The 21894-nt window shown below is 48.1% G+C and overlaps 2 protein-coding genes across 4 annotated transcripts in view; one reads left to right on the top strand and one right to left on the bottom strand.

Annotated features, from left to right (window-relative positions):
* Nucleotides 1-21894, bottom strand: part of PCDH11X (protocadherin 11 X-linked) — a 953301-nt gene that overhangs the window by 680597 nt on the left and 250810 nt on the right. The window lies entirely within an intron of this gene.
* On the top strand, nucleotides 1821-6379 carry LOC138802410 (uncharacterized protein DDB_G0287625-like). The gene is made up of 2 exons (XM_069985685.1): nucleotides 1821-2877; nucleotides 6229-6379. Exons 1-2 carry the CDS (start codon nucleotides 1930-1932, stop codon nucleotides 6292-6294), a joined length of 1014 nt encoding a protein of 337 aa, XP_069841786.1. The 5' UTR covers nucleotides 1821-1929; the 3' UTR covers nucleotides 6295-6379.

Genomic DNA, 21894 nt, shown 5'->3' on the forward strand with positions numbered 1-21894 from the left:
AGTAGGTATATTCCTGTATATAGGGAACAGTATTATAGTAGTTATATCCCTGTATATAGGAGCAGTATCATAGTAGTTATATCCCTGTATATAGGAGCAGTATTATAGTAGGTATATTCCTGTATATACGAGCAGTATTATAGTAGTTATATTCCTGTATATAGGAGCAGTATTATAGTAGTTATATTCTTGTATATAGGAGCGGTATTATAGTAGTTATATTCCTGTATATAGGAGCAGTATTATAGTAGTTATATTCTTGTATATAGGAGCGGTATTATAGTAGGTATATTCCTGTATATAGGAGCAGTATTATAGTAGTTATATTCCTGTATATAGGAGCAGTATTATAGTAGTTATGCGGTTCAGGGAAGAAACAGAGTGCTGCACCTCACACCTATGGCTGATACTAGTGCCGCTAGGCTAAATAAAAAACACATCAGAATTTTGTGTATGAATTGATCAAGCCATACTGCCCCATGTACCTCGTGCCGGTATCTGATACACATGGGTCCCTACACTAAGTCCACACCGTGCCAGTCAGTGGCCACCAACCCCGCAGGCGTGCACAGTCAGGGAACGGGGGCCATGGGACGGCCCTGCGACCCCCATGCCACAGGGCCAGACCCAAAAACACCACACCAGAACCCGGCCAGCACCGCCGGCGGAGAAGGTCGCCCCCAAGCAGCACAATTCTGGATAAGGTATTGCACTCACCATAGCTGCAGCAAACAGAATGGGAAAAAACAGGAGGGATAAAAACCATGTGCACTCAGGTGTCTCCTGCTAATTGCGGTCATGTGGGTCTCACCAGGAGGAGTGCAAAACACGGAGAAAAGAGAGACCCACATGACTGCAATTAGCAGGAGACACCTGAGTGCACATGGTTTTAATCCCTCCTGTTTTTTCCCATTCTGTCTGCAGCAGCTATGGTGAGTGTAATACCTCATCCAGACTTGTGCTATTTGGGGGCGACCTTCTCCGCCGGCGGTGCTGGCCGGGTTCTGGTGTGGTGTTTTTGGGTCTGGTCCTGTGGCATGGGGGTCGCAGGGCCGTCCCATGGCCCCCGTTCCCTGGCTGTGCACGCCTGCGGGGTTGGTGGCCACTGACTGGCACGGTGTGGACTTAGTGTAGGGACCCATGTGTATCAGATACCGGCACGAGGTACATGGGGCAGTATGGCTTGATCAATTCATACACAAAATTCTGATGTGTTTTTTATTTAGCCTAGGGGCACTAGTATCAGCCATAGGTGTGAGGTGCAGTGCTCTGTTTCTTCCCTGAACCGCATTATAATAGTTATATTCCTGTATATAGGGGGCAGTTTTATAGTAGTTATAATCATGCATGTAAAAATAAATATTATAATATTTATATAATAAAAGATCAGCTGTAAATTCAGAGTAATGTGATGAAGCAGGGATGCGCTGACTGTACATATAAACCTCCTCTTCCTTCAGAAGAACAAGGTAAAGGCACCAAATAGATCAGGGATTCGCTATGCTTTATAGTGCACAGTGCGGACAGTATTTGGCCTGAGGATTAGAACTTTTTCTCTTCTCAATAATGGCTAATGGAGCTGCTGTCATCACTGTACAACTGGGCAAATATAAGATTAGCACTACTCATACATATCAGTACAGGATCAGTAATGTATGTACACACTGACCCCACCAGCAGAATAGTGACTGCAGCTCTGGAGTATAATACAGGATGTAACTCAGGATCAGTAATGTAATGTATGTACACAGTGACCTCACCAGCAGAATAGTGAGTGCAGCTCTGGAGTGGTGATTGCAGCTCCAATTAGTTTTGGGTGTGGTCCTGCTCTGAGAGGCTGTGCGTGTCTGCTGCTCCTGAGCTCCAAGCAAGGAAGATCTGCCCCTGGGCCTGCTCTCTCCTCCCCAGGGGGGGAGCAGGTTTCCAGGCATGAGCGAGAGAGGCGAGGTCCAGGCTTCTGTTTCCCGAGGTAGGCCGCCGGGGAGCAGGAGAAGCCAGCAAGCGGCCTGTACACCTGAGGATTCGGGGATGAGTCGTTCCACCAGGAGTCGCAGTAACTCCATTCCTACTCTCCCCACTGAGGCTGTGGACAACCGAAGAAGCCGAAAGGTTTCCAAAAAGGAAGAATCTACCTCAGGAAAGCAGAGTGCCACCAGCAGAAAGCCAGGTACTTCTGGGAGAAAGCTGAGTGCTCACGGGGGTGAAGCCGACCTCGGTGAGGAAGGCTGGGGAGTGCAGAGGGCCCGGGAGTCTCTCTCCACCTATGGCTCCCGGGTCATGAGTCACCTCCGTGAGTATGAAGAAGCCAGCAAGTCTCTGAGGAGGCTCCGGGAGGAACTGCGCTACGCCCGTGCCAGGGCTAACCAGGCTACAAAGAAAAAGAAGTCTGAGATCCAGGCGGAGGTAAAGAGACTTGAAATGGAAATAAAAGATTTGGAGGAGAGGAAGGCGGAGATACGGGAGATGAGTGGTGGATTTAAAGAAAAACTTATAAATGATGACCGTTTCCGGGAGATGGCTGATAACAGAGAAAGAAGGTTGATGGGGCTGCAACCTGAAAGCCAGGTGGATGATGATGATGATGATGATGACGACAACAACGATGAGATGGATGAAGACCAACAGCCAGACCCACCTGGCAGCCTGCAGCAACACCAGCAGGCTCCGTACAGTGGGCCCCCTGCACAGCAGCCAGTGGTGACACCTGCCGACTCAGGGGAGGACAGTGACAGCAGTGGCCAGGGAGGGGCGCTCATGGCCCAGATTAGGATGATCGAGTCCCCATTGTGCCCTCAGAACTTTGTGTTTGGAGATGAACTCCCAGAGGAGGCACCTGGGGGCAAGAAGGGAAAGACCAAGGCAAAGCAGCAAGAAGTGGTGAGTTACATCTACACCCCCCTCCCTGAGACCCCTGAGCCGGCCGCAGGGTCGGTTCATTGTGCGAGCCCCGTTACCCAGCCCAGCCCGTGTTCTGTAGTGGACTCGGTGCAAAGGTGCGGGGAGAATACAGATACTAAAAGGGCGCTGAGCTCCAGCCTTGTTTGCAGTAACAGGGATGGAGCAGAGAAGGCATCGGCTAAACGGCCGGACAGTGAGGGTGGCCCAGCGGTGGGCAAAAAGGCAGACTCCGGTGCTGTAGTTCGCTCCCCTGTGGGAGGGGGGGGTGACCCAGTGCCGGAGGTAGTTGTGGTGGCTCCAGACGCTCCCAACAAGACTGGCCAAATAAAAACTGCAAAAAGAAAAATTTTGTTTTGTATTGGTGCCACTGATCCCGCTGATCAGCGGCACTTGGACAATGCTAAAGACACTGCTGATGAGGCGGAGGGCACTAAAAAGAACAGAGTTGGGATGGCCTCTAGACCGGGCAAGCAAGCTGTCCGGTCCCTTAAAGGGCCAGCGGAGGCTGTCCTAGCTCTAGTGCCCCGGGATGCTGAGGCAAAAAGGATAGCAAAAACAAAAGAATCATTATCATCCTGTGCTGCATCTGCTGCTGGTCCAGCCAGTGTAAATGAGGGAGGGGATGGGGGTGCGGGGTGTATGAATGATGAAGTGATGGAGTGTGGGGTGACCAGGGGCAGTGTTATTGGGGGTGGTAGTGATGTTGTTATGGGGGGTGGTGATGTTATTGGGGTTGGGAATGATGTGATCGCGGAAAATGTTATTGCAGGTAGTGGTAATGTTACTGGGGACAATGTCATTGAAGGTGGTGATGCTGTTATTGGGGGTGGTGGTGATGTTATGGGGGGGATTGGGGAAGTTACTAGAGACAATGTTATTGGGGGAGGTGGTGATGGTGGTGTAGGGGCAGGGACTGGTCCGGTTGCACCCCCAGCAGTGACGGCCCCTAGGAGAAGTTATGCGGGGGCCGCTGCTGCTGGGGGAGGTAGAATGCCCTCCTCGTCTCCAGGCTCTGGGGACGGCATGTTGCGACGGCGTTTCCTGGAGGCTCTTAAGAAGGGGGAAAGATCGATCAATGTAGAGGGAAGAGAGGTTGATCTATCCTACTGGATAGAAAGGCATGGCCTTGCTGCCTTCCGAGAACAAAGAGGAGGGGAAGCCACTTCCCTTCCAACAGCCGGGCAGGGTGGTTTCCGTAGGAATGTGGTTCGTCTTCGGTGGCGGGGCAGTGATACATGTCCTTCAAGGACCAAGGTGGTTGAGCTTCTGCTGAAGATGAGCTTCAAGGCAACTGACATCTATGCTTTGATACATCCTCATGGTACACCTGAGTTCGATGTCAGTTTTGTTCGGCCGGAGGGGCTTGAGCTTTTCTGGTCGAACTATGAATTGATAAAGAACGAGCCCGGCTGGCGGGATTTTGCCGTGCAGGCATTGTCTCGCCAAAATGAAGTCAAGAGAGTGACCGTCTTGACCCGTAATGAGTCACTCTCTTGTGTGGATATCATGACATGGTTAGGGCGGTACGGTGAGGTCATTGGTATTCCACAAAAAAATAGGGATGAGTTTGGCATCTGGTCAGGGGCCTGGACGTTTGTGGTAAAACTCAGACGTTCAGGAAATACGGTTACCCATATTCCATCTTCTGCCTTCCTCGGGAGAGATCGTATCCAGATCTTCTACCAGGGTCAGCCGAAGCTCTGTCACAGGTGCGGCGACCCCACACACTTCAGTGCCAACTGTACGGTACAGAAATGTGCCTTGTGTGGGGGTGTAGGCCATCATGCTGCATCTTGTGCGGAGATTAGGTGTCACCTGTGTGGTGACTTAGGTCACCCTTTCAGTCGTTGTCCTCGTTCCTTTGCCAATGCGGTCTTGGCCCCGGCGGGTGAAGGCCATGAGCTGGAATCTGCTGGGGAGGGGACTAGCAGAGGTGGAGGAGCTGAGGGGCCAGTGAGGAATAGCAAGAAGACGACGCCAGCGAGACTGAGACGTCTTGATAAGCGCCAAAAGGAGAGGGCCATGGGGGAATCCCAAGTTACTGGGAGAACCTCTGGTCCTGTTCCAGAGGCCAATCATGCTGCTGAGGCCCTGAGGGATGATGAACTGAATGAGGAGGTCAGGAGGTTGCGTAGAGAGGAAGGTGCTGTCACCCCTGAGTCGTCCCAGTGTGGGAGCGCGAATGAGGATGACGGGCAGGGATGGCAGGAGAAGAAACGTAAGCGGGGTACAAGTAAAAAAAAGGGAGATTTGAGATCTTCTCCTATCCTGGACCAGGTGCCAAAGGAAGGTGAGACTTGCTCCCCTCTGATCGGTCTTTCCAATCAGTTCCAAGCCCTCGACAACATCTCTTCCTCTCTAGAGGAGGAAGCTGAGGGTGAGGTTATGAAGGTGGCGGCAAAGCCTCCAGGGGGCGCCGAGTCTTTTTCTCCTGGGGAGGTTATGTCCTCAGGGGAGGGGACTGGCCCAGAGTCTGGGGACGAGGACGGTAATATTGATAAGCCTGGTGATATGGACACTTCTGTATCACTAAAAAGGGTTAAGAGTTCTTCTGACGTGGAGTGTGAGGAGGGTAAGAAGGGGGGTGGGAAGAAGAAAGCCATCGAACTCAATCACCCATGATGGCGGCACCCTCTCCGTTGACGCTGGCTTCCATTAATGTAGCCAGCATTAAGTCAGATACGGCTAGATTTGCGGCCTATGATTATTTTGCCCATGTTAATGCTGACATTTTCTTTTTGCAGGAGACCAGGCTTACAGACATGTCATCTATATTTAAAGCCAGAAGGGAATGGAGGAATGGGCCCTCCTACTGGTCTCTTGCGGCCGAGCCGTATAGCGGGGTGGCGGTACTTTTTGCCGCACCGGTAGAATGCCGACGGGTTATTGAGTTAGAAATGGGGAGGTGCCTGATTCTAGATATCCTCATGAAGGGACAAGAACTTCGCCTTATTAACATCTATGGTCCACAGTCCAAGTGGGATCGGAAGTGTCTCTTTATGAGGATCAAGCCCTATCTTTTTACAAGTCGGCAGGTGGTCTTTGGAGGGGACTTCAATGCTGTCACGAGGCCCCAGGATAGGGGAGGTTCCAGAGACAAGCTGACTTATGATGGCGTCGCCCTTAATAGTATAGCTAGTGAGGCTCGCCTGGTGGATGTCCACATCCGGCATACACCAGGCCACGCGGGATTCACCTATCATAGGGGTAGTTGTAGGTCCAGGATAGACAGGTTTTATTTAAAGGAGGAAGCCGTCTCTTCAGCGGTGTCCGTTGTTGAGGTGGAGTTCTCCGACCACTGTTTAATTTTGTTTTCTCTGAATGTTACAGAGACCCCCCGGATGGGTAGAGGCTACTGGAAGCTCAATTCATCTCTCTTGGAAGAAGCGGAAATAAGACAGTCCTTTGAGGATTTTCTTCAGAGCCAGGTACCATTGCTGGGCCTTTGTAGCAGTAAGTCAGAGTGGTGGGAGATGTTCAAAAAAAGGGTTGCGAGATTCTTCCGCCAGCTCTCGAGCCTCAGGAGTCTGGACAGGTATCGCCTGTACCAGGGCCTGAGGAAGAAACTTGAACGTCTTGTCTCGACTGGAGGTAGTCGTGATGATATCTCCAGAGTGAAAGCCTTGCTAATGAAGTGCCAGTATGATAGACACGCATCTTTGGTTTTTGAGAGGGATTACGGGAAGTACCGCTCGCCCGACCCTTACAGAAACTGCAAGATGTCAGTGAATAGTAAAATCGTCTCAGGACTGATTGATAGTACAGGATCCCTGAAAAGGTCCAGATCAGGGATCCTGGAGGTCGTCAGATCCTTTTACTCGCACCTCTTGGGGAGGAAGGATCTAGATCGGGATAGGGCCTCAGCTTTCTTGACTGAAACCGTCCCTGAACCAGGGGTAGACCCCTCTCTTGACGTTTTGACAGAGATGATCCAAGAAGAGGAAGTCAGGGTGGCTATTGATGGTCTTGCCCTCAAGAAGTCACCCGGTCCAGATGGCTTAACATCTGAGTTCTATAAGACCTTTAAGGACACTTTGGTTCCCCTCTTGACTGAAGTATTTAATGAGTGTCTCTCCTCGGGCACTCTGCCGAGGTCAATGAGGAGGTCAGCCTTGATCATCTTGTCAAAGGGTAAAGACCCGTCCCGCATTGAGAATTGGCGTCCCATAGCGCTTCTCAATGTGGACAGAAAGATTCTGGCAAAAGTGCTGTTTAATCGGCTGGTGAAGTTTGCACCCCAGCTCCTTTCGGGGGCCCAGCATTGCTCTGTTCCAGGCCGCAGTACCTTTAGTGCTGTGCTCGGTGTCCGGGAGGCTGTGGAGCAGGGTAGGGCAGGTCACTGGAAGGGGTACTTGCTGTCCTTGGATCAGGCAAAAGCCTTTGATCGGGTTAACCACGAGTACCTCTGGTCTGTTCTTCTGAGATATGGCCTGCCGGGGGGGTTTGTTGATTGGCTTAAGACCTTGTATGCAGGGGCAGAGAGTTTCCCGCTTGTGAATGGTTGGATTGGCCGCTCTTTTGAGGTTGGGTCTGGTGTCCGTCAGGGTTGCCCTTTGAGCCCACTGTTGTACGTGTTTGCAATTGATCCATTCCTTAGGAGGATTGATTGTAGACCGTTGGCAGGGGTGACAATGGACACTGCGGTGCCGGATTCCACTCTGAGGGTGGTAGCGTACGCCGATGATGTCACCATATTCGTCTCCTCGCAAGAGGAGGTGCGGTGTGTGATGTCAGAGGTGGAGCGCTACTCAGAGGCATCTGGGTCCAAGATCAACCAGGATAAGTGTGAGAGTCTCTGGCTGGGAGGTGGAGATCCTGGATTTGATCTCCCGGACACCCTTCCAGAGCCCCAGGAGTCTGCAAAAGTTCTCGGCATCGAATTCGGCCAAGGGGATTACCCCAAACAAAACTGGGACAGCAGGCTTAAGATCGCCGCTCAGAGGGTGGATCAGTGGAAGGGTTGGTCTTTGACCCTCAGGGAAAGGGTTAACCTGATCAAAACTTTCCTGCTCCCTTTGTTGATATATCTGGGCAGTGTTTGCATTTTGCCAGAACCGCTCTGGACTCGGGTCTACAGTGTGTTCTTCCAACTGTTATGGGGGAATAGACTGAACCTAGTCAAGAGGGAGGTTACTTACCGTACGAGGAGACAAGGGGGGTTGTGTATGGTCAACCCCGTGGTGTTCCTGGTGAATACCTTTCTTAAGACCAACATTGCAAACCTCTGGAAAGAGAGGGCTCCTCCGTGGGTATTCTCCTGTAGGGGATGGTTTCAGCCTTTCTTCCAGTAATGGGAGACAGGAGGGCAAGTGAAGGATCTTCGCACACCACATGGGCATCTTCCGGCTTACGCTACCATGGTTCTGAAGGTCATTCGTCGGTGGGGTTTGGGGATGTGGGAGATTAGGACTCTGTCGAGGAAATTCCTTGACAATAGGGTCCTGTCATCCCATTTCCAAAAACCGCTGGCGCTCAAGGATTGCCCAAGCCGGGATCTGGAGGTTGGTTTGGGCCTATTGAATTCCATCAGGATCCCCTTGAAGTTTTGGGACTTGGCTTGGCGCTGCTTCCATGGGAAACTGTATGTGAGGGACAATCTGAAGTGCAGGAGCTCTGAGGATCGGGGATGTCCCCGGGAGGAGTGTGGAGGCATGCTGGAAAGCATGGAGCATTTTCTGCTTCATTGTCCCTTTAATACAGAGGTTTACAACAGGGTGGGCGCTTCCATCGGGTGGCCCAGGTTGGCCCGCCTCTCCTATGCGGAATGGGCCTATGGAGCATTCAGAAACCTTGGTGGCTGGGACCGGAGCACTTTATTCCTAGTCAGCATAGTGGTCAGGTACCACACGTGGAGTGCACGGTGTTTAGTGTCGACGCAACGTAAAATCCTCCCTGTGGATGAGGTGGTTAGGGGCACACTCGGTGACCTGGTGAAGGTGCGTTCTTTGGAGTACGAGAGGCTGGGGGCTGGTAGGGCCTCTTGTCTTTGGAGGGGCTTTGCCTATAAGGTTCCTTAGCCTGCGTCTCCTCTCCTGGTGGTGGGCTGATGCTAACACCCTAGTCTTTTGTTTTGTGCTCTAGCTGTATAGGAATATAGGGCTTGCAGGTACTGAACTTGGGCTTTCGGGCTGTGTGTGCGGCTGAGAAGCCCCACTATGGTTTGCTGTGTATGTTTGTGTATATTATTAGTGTGTGTATTATTAGTGTGTTTATTTGTGTATATAGTTTGCATATTTCGTCTCCACCTGGGGTTGGGTTTTAGTGTTAGGTTGGGTGGTGGGTTATATGGGGGGAGGGGGTTTCTGGGGACTTTAGTATAAACAGAAAATCCTGGGCTGGTTCATGGACGTCTGTTATCATGTACTGGGGGCATGGGATGCGGGACCAGCTCAGGGCCCAAAAAAAAAAAAAAAAAAAAAAAAAAAAAAAAAAAATTATAATTGTTATGGTGTTTGGTGTAGGGCTCTATGTATATATTCATTTATGTATTTATTTGTGCATTTATTTAGTTTTGTGGAATGCAACCGGATCAGGGGGTTAGTGTACAGTATAGTTATGTTAGTTATTGTTAGTTAAGTTAAGTTTCATAGTTTTATTATTGTGGTGTTTGTGGGAAAATCTAGTTTGCACGTGTGGGGGATAATACAGCGGTGCGTTTGGTGAGTGTGAGGCTGGACCAGCCAATACGCTTATGGACTTTTATGGACTTGTATATATTGTACAGTTATGTTATTTATATTATTGGTTTGTTGTTATGTTTTATATTTTTAAATAAAAGATCTACAGGATGTAACTCAGGATCAGTAATGTAATGTATATACACAGTGACCCCACCAGCAGAATAGTGAGTGCAGCTCTGGGGTATAATACAGGATGTTACGCAGGATCAGTAATGTATGTACACAGTGACCCCACCAGCAGTATAGTGAGTGCAGCTCTGGAGAACACTATAATCTACAGATTAGAAAGAGAGATATGTAATAAAATGTATTTATAGTAGAAGATCTGAATGTAACGGAATGTGAACGCACTATTGACAAGTTGTTACCCTGAGAAAACAACTAGACCCTCCCCGCCTTCTAACAATAATGCTGCGGTCAGGGTCCTTCCTCAGGGACCGGCACCAGCGAGGCTCTTTAACAAGATCCCAGCCTCACACATAGCCGGGGTTTCTCTCAGTCACCTCTCCTTAGGATGCCGGATACGTCAAGGTGGATGTAATTGAATTCACTAAACTGTAGCAGTAAAAGCCGCCATAGAGGGCTGAGCGCACCGCTGAATGGCTTTGTAATGTGACTGGTAAGAACGGCTGCAGGATGGATAGAGACTGTGATTAAGGTGTTAATAATAGGAAAGGCTTGTAGGGCTGTCATACTACATGCCGTGACAGGGAGCCGCAGCGTATCTAAGCCTCTTCTTCACCATATAATTAACCTTCTGCCTGTACAGATGTAGCAGAGCTGGGATTGGGATCTGTTTAGTTTCTGCACTAAGATGCCCATTGTGTTCAACCCCCCATACTGAGAGGAATTGTTCACCAGAGAGTGTCAGAGATTTGTATTTTACTTCTAGAAAAAAATCTCCAGTTTTCCAGTACTTATCAGCTGCTGAATATCCTGCAGAAAGTGGTGTTTTCTCTCTAGTCTGACACAGTGCTCTCTGCTGCCACCTCTGTCCATGTCAGGAACTGTCCAGAGCAGGAGAGGTTTTCTATGGGGATTTGCTGCTGCTCTGGACAGTTCCTGACATGGACAGAGGTGGCAGCAGAGAGCACTGTGTAAAACTCGGGAGAAAACACAGCTTCCTACGGGACATACAGCAGCTGATAAGTACTGGAAGACAGGAGATTTATTTTTATTTTTTAGAATTAAATTACAAATCTCTGGCACTTGGTGGGACCTGTTGATTTGAAAGATTTTTTTTTGTGAACTTTCCCTTTAAGGCTATGTTCACACTACGTATTAGACCGGCCGTTCCGTGACCCCGGCCGGGTCACGGAACGGCCGCCCTCTGGCCGGATCATCTCGGCTGGTACTTAAGTACCGGCCGGATGATCTTTCCGGCCGCAGAGCTCTGATGCGAGCACATCAGCGCACGCCCACATCAGAGCTTACCATAGCACACAGTGAAGCAAGCGGCCGGAGCCGCTCGCTTAACTGTGTGAACTGACAGGGCTTTCTGCGGCCGGAATTCACTGAATTCCGGCCTGCAGAAAACTGACCTGTCAGTTTTTTCCGGTGCCGCACAGTTCCCGGCCGGAGCGTATACGATGTGTGTACGCTCCGGCCGGGATCCCATTGAAGATAGGCTATGTTCCACCCCGTTACAAAAAAAGGGATTGCAAAAACGTAGTGTGTACCCAGCCCAACACTGGTGCAAATTCTATCATTCTACTAACTCTGGTTATGAACCAGGCAGATCTGGATGAGCAGAGCTGTAAGGCTCAGGGAGAAGTATGGCGTCTGTTTAAGTGTTGGTGATTACTATGTGCAGTTAGTACGAGATGAATACATGGCGGTTCCTGATAGGACGGCGGACTCGCCTCAGCCGCGTAATTACGCCAATCGTGTTATTTCCCGCTTCCTTTTAACTTTTGGTCGTTTCTCACTTCTGAAGGTTTTCTTCACTGGGAACAGTTGTGGTTACTAAGTAACTATTCCGGCAGTGTCTGACTCCGACGCTTTGAACGGTGTCAGGCCGCGCGCTCGCCGTGTCCTCGCTCGCTGTAATTTTCTATAGTACGCGGTGAGGAGTAAAAAGCGGGGCACCGGATGGCGTTCTGCCGCTTTGATCAGGAGCGTGAAATTAGGAGCCCGGAATCTTCCTGTCAGGTAGCCGGATTACGCCGCCTCTCATCCGATTAGATGGCTCAACCAAAAGGAATTGAATTAGCTGCAGTTACCGGGAGGTTTTATCGGAGAAGGGTAAAAATAGACGCCACGACGTAGAGACGTACGGACGCCATTGTTAAACATCACAGGGGTTTACTATTACAGCGACCACATGGGAGAGGATGAGGCAAGTCGGTGATCCTATCGGCCTGCTGATACTTTACCCTATGGGTTATACCTCAGTGTCTCCGGATGGAAAAGTCTTGCTAATAAAGTTATTTCCAAACTTTGAGCTGAGCTTAAAAGGATTTAGCAGTTTTATGTAAAAATGACACAAGCTGTCGCCATATTGTGCTATTAAAAACCGGTGCCATATAGTGCTGAAACAATAGGGATGTACAATTAAGTGGTGCTGGAATAATACCGTCACATCATGTAATACTATCAACCGATACCTGCATAATACTGTCTATGCGTTATACAATGGTGGCACGTAGCTACGTACAAAATACTGCCATATAGTGCAAGGGAAAGGTGTCAGCATTATGCACATAAATAACATGGGTATGCTGTTCACAAATGATGATGCCAAACAGTGCTGAAATAATACCGTCACATTGACATCACATAATAGTACCTAACAGCAGGCAAGTCATACACATATACACACTGTGACTGTGCGTATGAATATACAGACTGGTGCCATATACTGCAGCATCATGCACATAAATAATAGTTCACAGATGATAAGGCCAAACAGTGCTGAAATAATACTGCCACATGGACGTCGTGAAATACTGTCAAACTGTATCTGCATAATACCTCTGTAGGTTAATACACCCCATTATACAGTGACTGCACATGTACAAAATACTGCCATATAGTGCAACTAAAATATGATGGCATTCTGCACCTAAGTAGTACAGATGTACAGTCCACAAATGATGATAGCAAACAGTGCTGAAATAATCTGACATGGACAGAGGTGGTAGCAGAGAGCACTGTGTCAGACTGGAGAGCATACACCACTTCCTGCAGGACATACAGCAGCTGATAAGTACTGGAAGACTTGTGATTTTTTTTTTTTTTTAATAGAAGTCAATTACAGATCTGTATAACTTTTTGGCACCAGTTGATTTGAAAGAAAATAAAACTTTTGGTGATTTGTGAGAAGATTTGTGACCTTCACTAGTTTCCAGGATGACATTGAACGTCCGAGCCCCCGGGTGTCCCAGAATCCTCCTGATCAATAGCCGATCATTTCATGGACTTCCTGGTGACCTTTCTATTTCTATTTCCTTCCAATAATTGGAGAGAATATTAAATTACGGCCCCGAATAATCTACGAGAAGCTAATCAGGAGCTTTTTACTTTTTTTCTTACATGTTACCGGAGGCGGCAGCGGCGACGTAAATCAATGGCGGGAGGAGATCGATCCAGTCCGCAGCCAGCGCCGCCGTAATTACATTACACATTTACATAGAAGAGACAGGAGCAATCACAATAAATAAGGAGGAGGAGGAGACGGGGAGCGCCCCCTGCAGGACACAAGGATAGCTCCTCCCACTTATAGGGCAGGTCCGGGCATCCTTCTAGTAGGATTGATATAAGGTGTTAGAGCGCCCCCTGCAGGACACAAGGATAGCTCCTCCCACTTATAGGGCAGGTCCGGGCATCCTTCTAGTAGGATTGATATAAGGTGTTAGAGCGCCCCCTGCAGGACACAAGGATAGCTCCTCCCACTTATAGGGCAGGTCCGGGCATCCTTCTAGTAGGATTGATATAAGGTGTTAGAGCGCCCCCTGCAGGACACAAGGATAGCTCCTCCCACTTATAGGGCAGGTTCGGGCATCCTTCTAGTAGGATTGATATAAGGTGTTAGAGCGCCCCCTGCAGGACACAAGGATAGCTCCTCCCACTTATAGGGCAGGTCCGGGCATCCTTCTAGTAGGATTGATATAAGGTGTTAGAGCGCCCCCTGCAGGACACAAGGATAGCTCCTCCCACTTATAGGGCAGGTCCAGGCATCATTCTAGTAGGATTGATATAAGGTGTTAGAGCGCCCCCTGCAGGACACAAGGATAGCTCCTCCCACTTAAAGGGCAGGTCCAGGTCCTTCTAGTGGATTTGATATAAGGTGTTAGAGCGCCCCCTGCCTGCTGGGCAGCTGTACTGGGTGTATATATAGTATATCCATTCCTCCACCAGAGGCTTAGATACTGCAGAGAGTATTACACGTGATAGGATTAGATACAGCAACTTAGAAACTCATATGATGAGATACACAAGAACTCAGGGACAAAGAAGGGCTTAGATACTGCAACTCAGCAGGTAGTATCACCTACAGTAGGGAAAGGTTAGATACACTAAAGAAGAAGCACAGTATCACACATAATAGGCTTAGATACAGACATACAGCATGTGGTATCATACACCATAGGCTTAGATACAGACACACAACAAATGGTATCGCACATAATAGGATTAGATACAGACACACAACATGTGGTATCACACATAATAGGATTAGATACAGACACACAGCATGTGGTATCACACATAATAGGATTAGATACAGACACACAGCATGTGATATCACACATAATAGGCTTAGATACAGACACACAACACATGGTATCAAATATAATAGGCTTAGATACAGACACACAATACATGGTATCACACACCATAGGCTTAGAAACAGAAACTCAATAAACAGTATGATAGGCTTAGATACAGCAGACAATACCACACGTTAGGCTTAGATACAGCAGCTCAGCAAAAAGCATGACAGGCTTTAATAAAGTTGTATCACACAAGATAGGCTTAGATACAGTGATTCAGCAGATGGTATGCCATGATGCACTTAGATACACCAACTCAGCAGCACAGCATTACACATAAAAGCTTAGATACAGTAAACAGCATTGGATACGATAGGCTTAAATAAAGTGGTATCGCAGATAGTAGACTTGGATACAACCACCATGTTACTTTGTGGCCATTCTATAACTCTACACGATGCAGTGCTGTGTGTTTCTCAGAGGGTGTATCACAGTGGGCTTAGATACAGTTCTTCCCACATGCTCTCAGAGTCCATCCCCCTTCCCATTACACCTAATAGATTCCTGCATGCAGCATGTGAGAGCGCAGGTAATTGCTGCATGTATTCCGGAGCGGAGACCTTCCGTCTGACGCCCATAAATCAGACGCCCCATAAAACCCAACTTCATTAGCTGCCGGGATCCTGTGTGTAATAAAACCTGGGGGTGACACCGGCCGAGCCGCACCGTCACACCACCCTCATTCCTCACCGCGCACAACTTAATTAGAAACAGGATATAGGACGACTGACCGCGCCAATCCTGAATCCAGACCCCCCCCCCCCACATGGTGGAGCCCCCCGCAACGCTTCCTGCCAGTCACATATAATATACAATTGCGCCTTGTGTTATGTGACCTCTGATCCGACTATACGGGAGATCGCCATGAAATAACACGGCCCGGACCATTACTATATTCCGATGTATCACCCCGTAAAATATCCCGACGTCCTGCACGTTCATTGTGAATCCATGAAGAATTCCGCTCCTGAGACAAGAAAGCATAAAAGCGGGACATCTGAGAATTGTTAGTTTATTTCTAATCAACCAATTGCAGAATATTTTACAGGTTTGTGATTTATTTCTATGTAAAAAAAATTCCCATCATCCAATACTTATCAGTTGCTGTATGCTCTGCATGAAGTGATATATTCTCTCCAGTCTGACACAGTGCTCTCTGCTGCCACCTCTGTCCATGTCAGGAACTGTCCAGAGCAGGAGAGGTTTCCTGTAGAGATTTGCTGCTGCTCTGGACAGTTCCTGACATGGACAGAGGTGGCAGCAGAGAGCACTGTGTCAGACTGAAGAGGAAACACCACTTCCTGCAGAGCATACAGCAGCTGATAATTACTGGACGACTGTAGATTTTTAAAGGGGAACTATCAGCAGGATCGACGACTCTAGCCTGCTGATATGTCCCTATTGCACAGGAGATGCTGAGGAGCAAGCTATGTCTCCTACCTTTGTCCTCGGCACCGTTCCCGTGCAGTTAGTTGTGTGCTCCACGGTCCGATAAGACTGTTAGGAGCACTGCCCCGCCCCCATAGCGCCGATCCTGCCCACTCCTTTGATTATAATTAGGGATAGGCTGGATCGGCACTAGGGGGGCGGGCAGTGCCCGTAACAGTCTCACCGGACTGTGGAGCACACAACTAGCTGCATGGAAACGGCGCCGAGGAGGAGGGTAAGAGACATACTATAAGAGACCATCATCCTCGGCGTCTCCTGTGCAATAGGGACATATCAGCAGGTTAGAATTATCTAACCTGCTGAGAGTTCCCCTTTAAATAGAAGTACATTACAAATCTGTATAGAAGGGCGGACTAGATGGACCAAGGTGTCTTTTTCTGTTCTCTGTTTCTATAACCCACTGACACCAGTTTACACTTTTCCGGTGGTTTTGTGCTCTACAGAGGACGCGGTGACCTCATCCTAAGCACAATGAGTCGTGCGCCGTCCCTTCCACCTCAGTCAATTACTCATTCTCACCAAATTCCATCTTTACATTAACAAAAGGCTAAATGTATCTTGTGCTCGTCCAAAATGGGATGAAAACCGGCAAAAAATAATCTTTTTGCAACTTTTTTTTTCCATTTCCCTGTAGATTTATAGATTCCACTTGTTAAGTGTCCGGCCTTTGTGGGGGTATGAGGGTTTTTGAATAGGTGCTGCATACTGAAAGCTTGATGATTTATTCTCGCCCATTGTGCCGGTGAGTTCCTTAAATAGTACAGCACGCTTCTCAGCGGGAGGCCGCAAATGATTAAATGTTTTACAAAGGCGAAACCCTATGGGGACCCGTGCACTTGGAGACACACACTGGCTCAGACATCTTTACACTTGAAAGCTCCGGAATGACATTCTTCAGCCACCCAGGAAAAGATTCCGTCCAACTCCAAGAGAATTTATAAGTTATTTCATCCAACTGGGAAAAATTATGAGAGTCTCAACTCATTGGGGGAAAAGGCTTTTGTTGGCTCCCTCCGGAGGCCGCGGGACCGTGCATCTTTAATCACTAGACAACTGGGCCGTCTACGAGCATTCACCCAGTCATCTGTCCCTTCATTTTATTTTATTTTTTTGCGTCTTTCATCTTCATAGCATAAAATATTTAAATATTAGTGAATAATTGGTTTTATTCAAACAAATCCATCAAAGGAAAATTTATGGGTGGAATTTACGCAAAATTGGAACGTCGCCATGGGTTGCAGATTGAAGTTTTTACATGAACATCCGGCATGACGGCGCGTAGATGTTACACCGAAAGGCGAAGCCAAAGAAAACATTAGGACGTGTTTGCAGATGGATGATTGACAGCTCTCATGGTATATGTATGTACACATAGTGCACAGCCAATAACTGTGCGGAGGACTCCCAGGCTCTCCTGGTATATGTATGTACACATGGAGGACTCCCAGGCTCTGCTGGTATATGTATGTACACATGGAGGACTCCCAGGCTCTCCTGGTATATGTATGTACACATGGAGGACTCCCAGGCTCTGCTGTTATATGTATGTACACATGGAGGACTCCCAGGCTCTCCTGGTATATGTAAGTACACATGGAGGACTCCCAGGCTCTCCTGGTATATGTATGTACACATGGAGGACTCCCAGGCTCTGCTGGTATATGTATGTACACATGGAGGACTCCCAGGCTCTGCTGGTATATGTATGTACACATGGAGGACTCCCAGGCTCTGCTGGTATATGTATGTACACATGGAGGACTCCCAGGCTCTGCTGGTATATGTATGTACACATGGAGGACTCCCAGGCTCTCCTGGTATATGTATGTACACATGGAGGACTCCCAGGCTCTGCTGGTATATGTATGTACACATGGAGGACTCCCAGGCTCTGCTGGTATATGTATGTACACATGGAGGACTCCCAGGCTCTGCTGGTATATGTATGTACACATGGAGGACTCCCAGGCTCTCCTGGTATATGTATGTACACATGGAGGACTCCCAGGCTCTGCTGGTATATGTATGTACACATGGAGGACTCCCAGGCTCTCCTGGTATATGTATGTACACATGGAGAACTCCCAGGCTCTGCTGGTATATGTATGTACACATGGAGGACTCCCAGGCTCTGCTGGTATATGTATGTACACATGGAGAACTCCCAGGCTCTGCTGGTATATGTATGTACACATGGAGGACTCCCAGGCTCTGCTGGTATATGTATGTACACATGGAGGACTCCCAGGCTCTGCTGGTATATGTATGTACACATGGAGGACTCCCAGGCTCTGCTGGTATATGTATGTACACATGGAGGACTCCCAGGCTCTGCTGGTATATGTATGTACACATGGAGGACTCCCAGGCTCTGCTGGTATATGTATGTACACATGGAGGACTCCCAGGCTCTGCTGGTATATGTATGTACACATGGTGCACAACCACCACACATACTGTCCTGAAAAACGACTGAGCGTGTGACTGTAGTCTGTGCGGAATCAGCAGGACTGATCCATATTTGTTACGGATTTGATGGGACAATCTGCTCCACAATTACCATCCGTACCAGAACTTGTCAGTCATTTTTGTGGATGGAATTTTATTTGGATTGCAGATCTATAAAACCACAGACAGTGTGAACAGCCCCATTGACATAAATGTTGCTAAAATTGCAGATCCACAATTACGGACAAAACAATGGGAACGTGTAAATGTAGCCTGAGTGGAAGGGAATTGTCTGTATAAATAGGACACAAATGTGCGTTCACCTTATGGCAGTAGTGATCTATGGGAATTAACTGGCAGAGAATTATCTCATTAACATTACAGGCATCACTCTCTGACAACTCTGCCCCAGTCTACACGGCAAAGCCGACAGGTGAGATGCAGAGAACAGGAAGGCAGAGGGTTCTGTCAGTACATGCTCATTGAGGATGTCGCAGAGGAAGTTAAGGCAGTCCATGGGCATCCACATAAGATGTAAAGCAGGGATGAGGAACCTTCAGCCCGCCAGCTGTTATAAACTACATTTCCCATCATGCCTGGGAAGCCAAAGCTTTAGCTGATGGACCGAATGTTCCCTGTCCCCGGTGTAAAATGTGATTCCTAATTTATGGAGTTTTCCTTTAAGAAAAAAAGTTTGAATCTTTAACTTACTGTACACTCTGAGTGTGCACTGTGTTATATGATCCCAACAATGGATAATATAACAATACGGAGGGGGGAGGGGAGGGGCTGACGACGTCTCTGTCACCGGAACCCGACCAAGTTCACAGCAATTATACTGCATTGATGTCACATCCATAGAATACTCAGCAAAACAAAGCGGAAAGTCCCATCGTTCCATTGTATCCCTGTGTGTATGAATGCGGAATCAGGAAGAATTATAAACATTCTGGAGGCATCTGGTCGCCCATTGTCCCCCCCCTAAATCCGAAACATCTGTAATAACAATCCTGCAAATGACGCTGAAGCTTTCTCTGCCCTGTGACAATAACCGTGTCTCTTGGTGTCGGCGGTTTTGTTCCCTCTGAATTGTGACGCGTTGGGCCGGGGCTGAGCCGCAGCCGCAATGACTTTCTGTAAGAGGATTTGCTGCAGATGTTGGGGGATTGGGAACAGCTGGACCCGCGCTGATTTGTCACAAATTTGGTTCCTTAAAAGGCGCCGGCGCATTGTCTGATGAGCGGGAACACAACGCCGATTCTGTTGGAGTCAACAAATAATTTTGGCTTCTTCTCTATAAACATTATTTATGCTCAAACATTGGAAACCGAATTAGATCCCCCCCCCCCCCCCCCCAGCTAAGCTGCATCTGCATACGGCCCCCGCGCATTATACTGCACAATCCTAAGCGGCTGAAAGAAAGAGACATATGTTACTGGGGGACACGTGGTGATAGAGGAAAGTGTCACATAGAAGGTTCCAGAACAACACAGAGGACTGAGGGGTCTGTAATAATAAGTATCCATAGGAAAGAGGGAACTGAGCTATCTATGGTATAGGAGATAGATAGATAGAAAATAGATAGATAGGAGATAGATAGATAGATAGATAGATAGGAGATAGATAGATAGATAGATAGATAGATAGATAGATAGGAGATAGATAGATAGATAGATAGATAGGAGATAGATAGATAAATAGATAGATAGGAGATAGATAGATAGATGATAGATAGATAGATAGATAGATAGATAGATAGATAGATAGGAGATAGATAGATAGATAGATAGATAGATAGATAGATAGATAGATGATAGATAGATAGATAGATAGATAGATAGATAGATAGATAGGAGATAGATAGATAGATAGATAGATAGATAGATAGAAGATAGATAGATAGATAGATAGATAGGAGATAGATAGATAGATAGATAGATAGATAGAAGATAGATAGATAGATAGATAGATAGATAGATAGATAGATAGATAGGAGATAGATAGATAGATAGGAGATAGATAGATAGATAGATAGATAGATAGATAGATAGATAGAGAGATAGATAGATAGATAGATAGGAGATAGATAGATAGATAGGAGATAAAGAGATAGAGAGATAGATAGATAGATAGATAGGAGATAGGTAGATAGATAGATAGATAGATAGATAGATAGATAGATAGGAGATAGATAGATAGATAGATAGATAGATAGATAGATAGATAGGGACCTCTACAAAAACATCCCTGAAGAAGAGCAAACCCAAGAACAACAAGAAATCACCACAAAACTGAGGCACATGGAAGAGGCAATCAAGGACTTCCAGACCCCCCTGGACCGACCAATCACCACACAGGAAATACAGGAGAGCATCACTCTACTCAGATGCAGAAAGGCCAGTGGTGCTGACGGCATCCCCCCCGAGATGCTGAAATACAGCCCGCCAGACATCCACGCTGCACTGGCCAAACTGTTCACCCTTGTCCTGAGCTCCGGACACTTCCCACAAGACTGCAACCGAGGCCTCATAACCCCCATCCATAAAAGTGGGGACAAATACGACCCAGCGAACTACCGTGGGATCTGTGTGAGCAGCACTCTGGGGAAGCTATTCAGCGGCATCATCAACAGAAGAGTCCTCACCTTCCTCACACAGCATCAGGTCCTCAGTAAAAGTCAAGCCGGTTTCATGCCGAACCACCGCACCACCGACCACATCTACACCCTGCACAGCCTCATCAAGACCCATGTCCACAACACCAAACGGGGCAAGATCTTCTCCTGTTTTGTGGACTTTAGGAAGGCGTTTGACTCCGTGTGGCACCCGGGCCTATTCCTGAAACTCCTGCAGAGTGGACTTGGAGGGAGGACGTATGATGTCATCAAGAGCTCATACACTGGGAACCAATGCAGCGTGAAGGTGAACGGCAAGAGGACAGCTTGTTTCCAGCAGGGCCGAGGAGTCAGACAAGGCTGCAGCCTGAGCCCAACGCTCTTCAACATCTACATCAATGAACTAGCTGCAGCTCTGGAGGACTCCTCAGCCCCCGGCCTCCTCCTGCATGACCGTGAGGTGAAGTTCCTACTGTACGCTGATGACCTCCTGCTGCTGTCCCCCACAGAGAGCGGCCTCCAAGAAAGCCTGTCAGTCCTGGAGAAATTCAGCAATACATGGGCACTACCCATCAACTCTAAGAAGACCAAAGTCATGGTGTTCCAGAGGAAGGGTCAGAAAAAAGCCTCCATCTCCTCCTCCTTCACACTAAACGGGTCAGTACTGGAGAACACCAGCAGCTACACGTACCTGGGCCTGGAGCTTAACCAATCAGGGAGCTTCAAGTCTGCAATAGAGGTCCTCAAGGGAAAAGCCAGCAGAGCCTTCTATGCCATACGAAAGCGACTGTACCACCTGAAAGCACCAGTGAGGGTCTGGCTAAAGATCTTTGATGGTGTCATTGCCCCAATCCTGCTTTATGGCAGTGAGGTTTGGGGTCCGGCCACTTACCCAGACCAGTCAAAATGGGATCCGAGCCCAACAGAGACCTTTCATCTGGAGTTCTGCAAGTACCTCCTCCAGGTCCATCGCAGCACCTCCAACATGGCGTGTCGGGCAGAGTTGGGCAGGTTCCCACTATGGTTCCAG

Source organism: Dendropsophus ebraccatus, chromosome 10, assembly GCF_027789765.1.
Source record: "Dendropsophus ebraccatus isolate aDenEbr1 chromosome 10, aDenEbr1.pat, whole genome shotgun sequence".
NCBI classification, from domain to species: Eukaryota; Metazoa; Chordata; class Amphibia; order Anura; family Hylidae; genus Dendropsophus; species Dendropsophus ebraccatus.

Excerpts from the sequence above, each read along its gene's own strand:
- LOC138802410 (XM_069985685.1), top strand. The coding sequence starts at position 1,930 with ATGAGCGAGAGAGGCGAGGTCCAGGCTTCTGTTTCCCGAGGTAGGCCG. Across the intron at positions 2,878-6,228 it reads AGGCAAAGCAGCAAGAAGTG|AGACCCCCCGGATGGGTAGA; the intron begins GTGAGTTACATC and ends TGAATGTTACAG.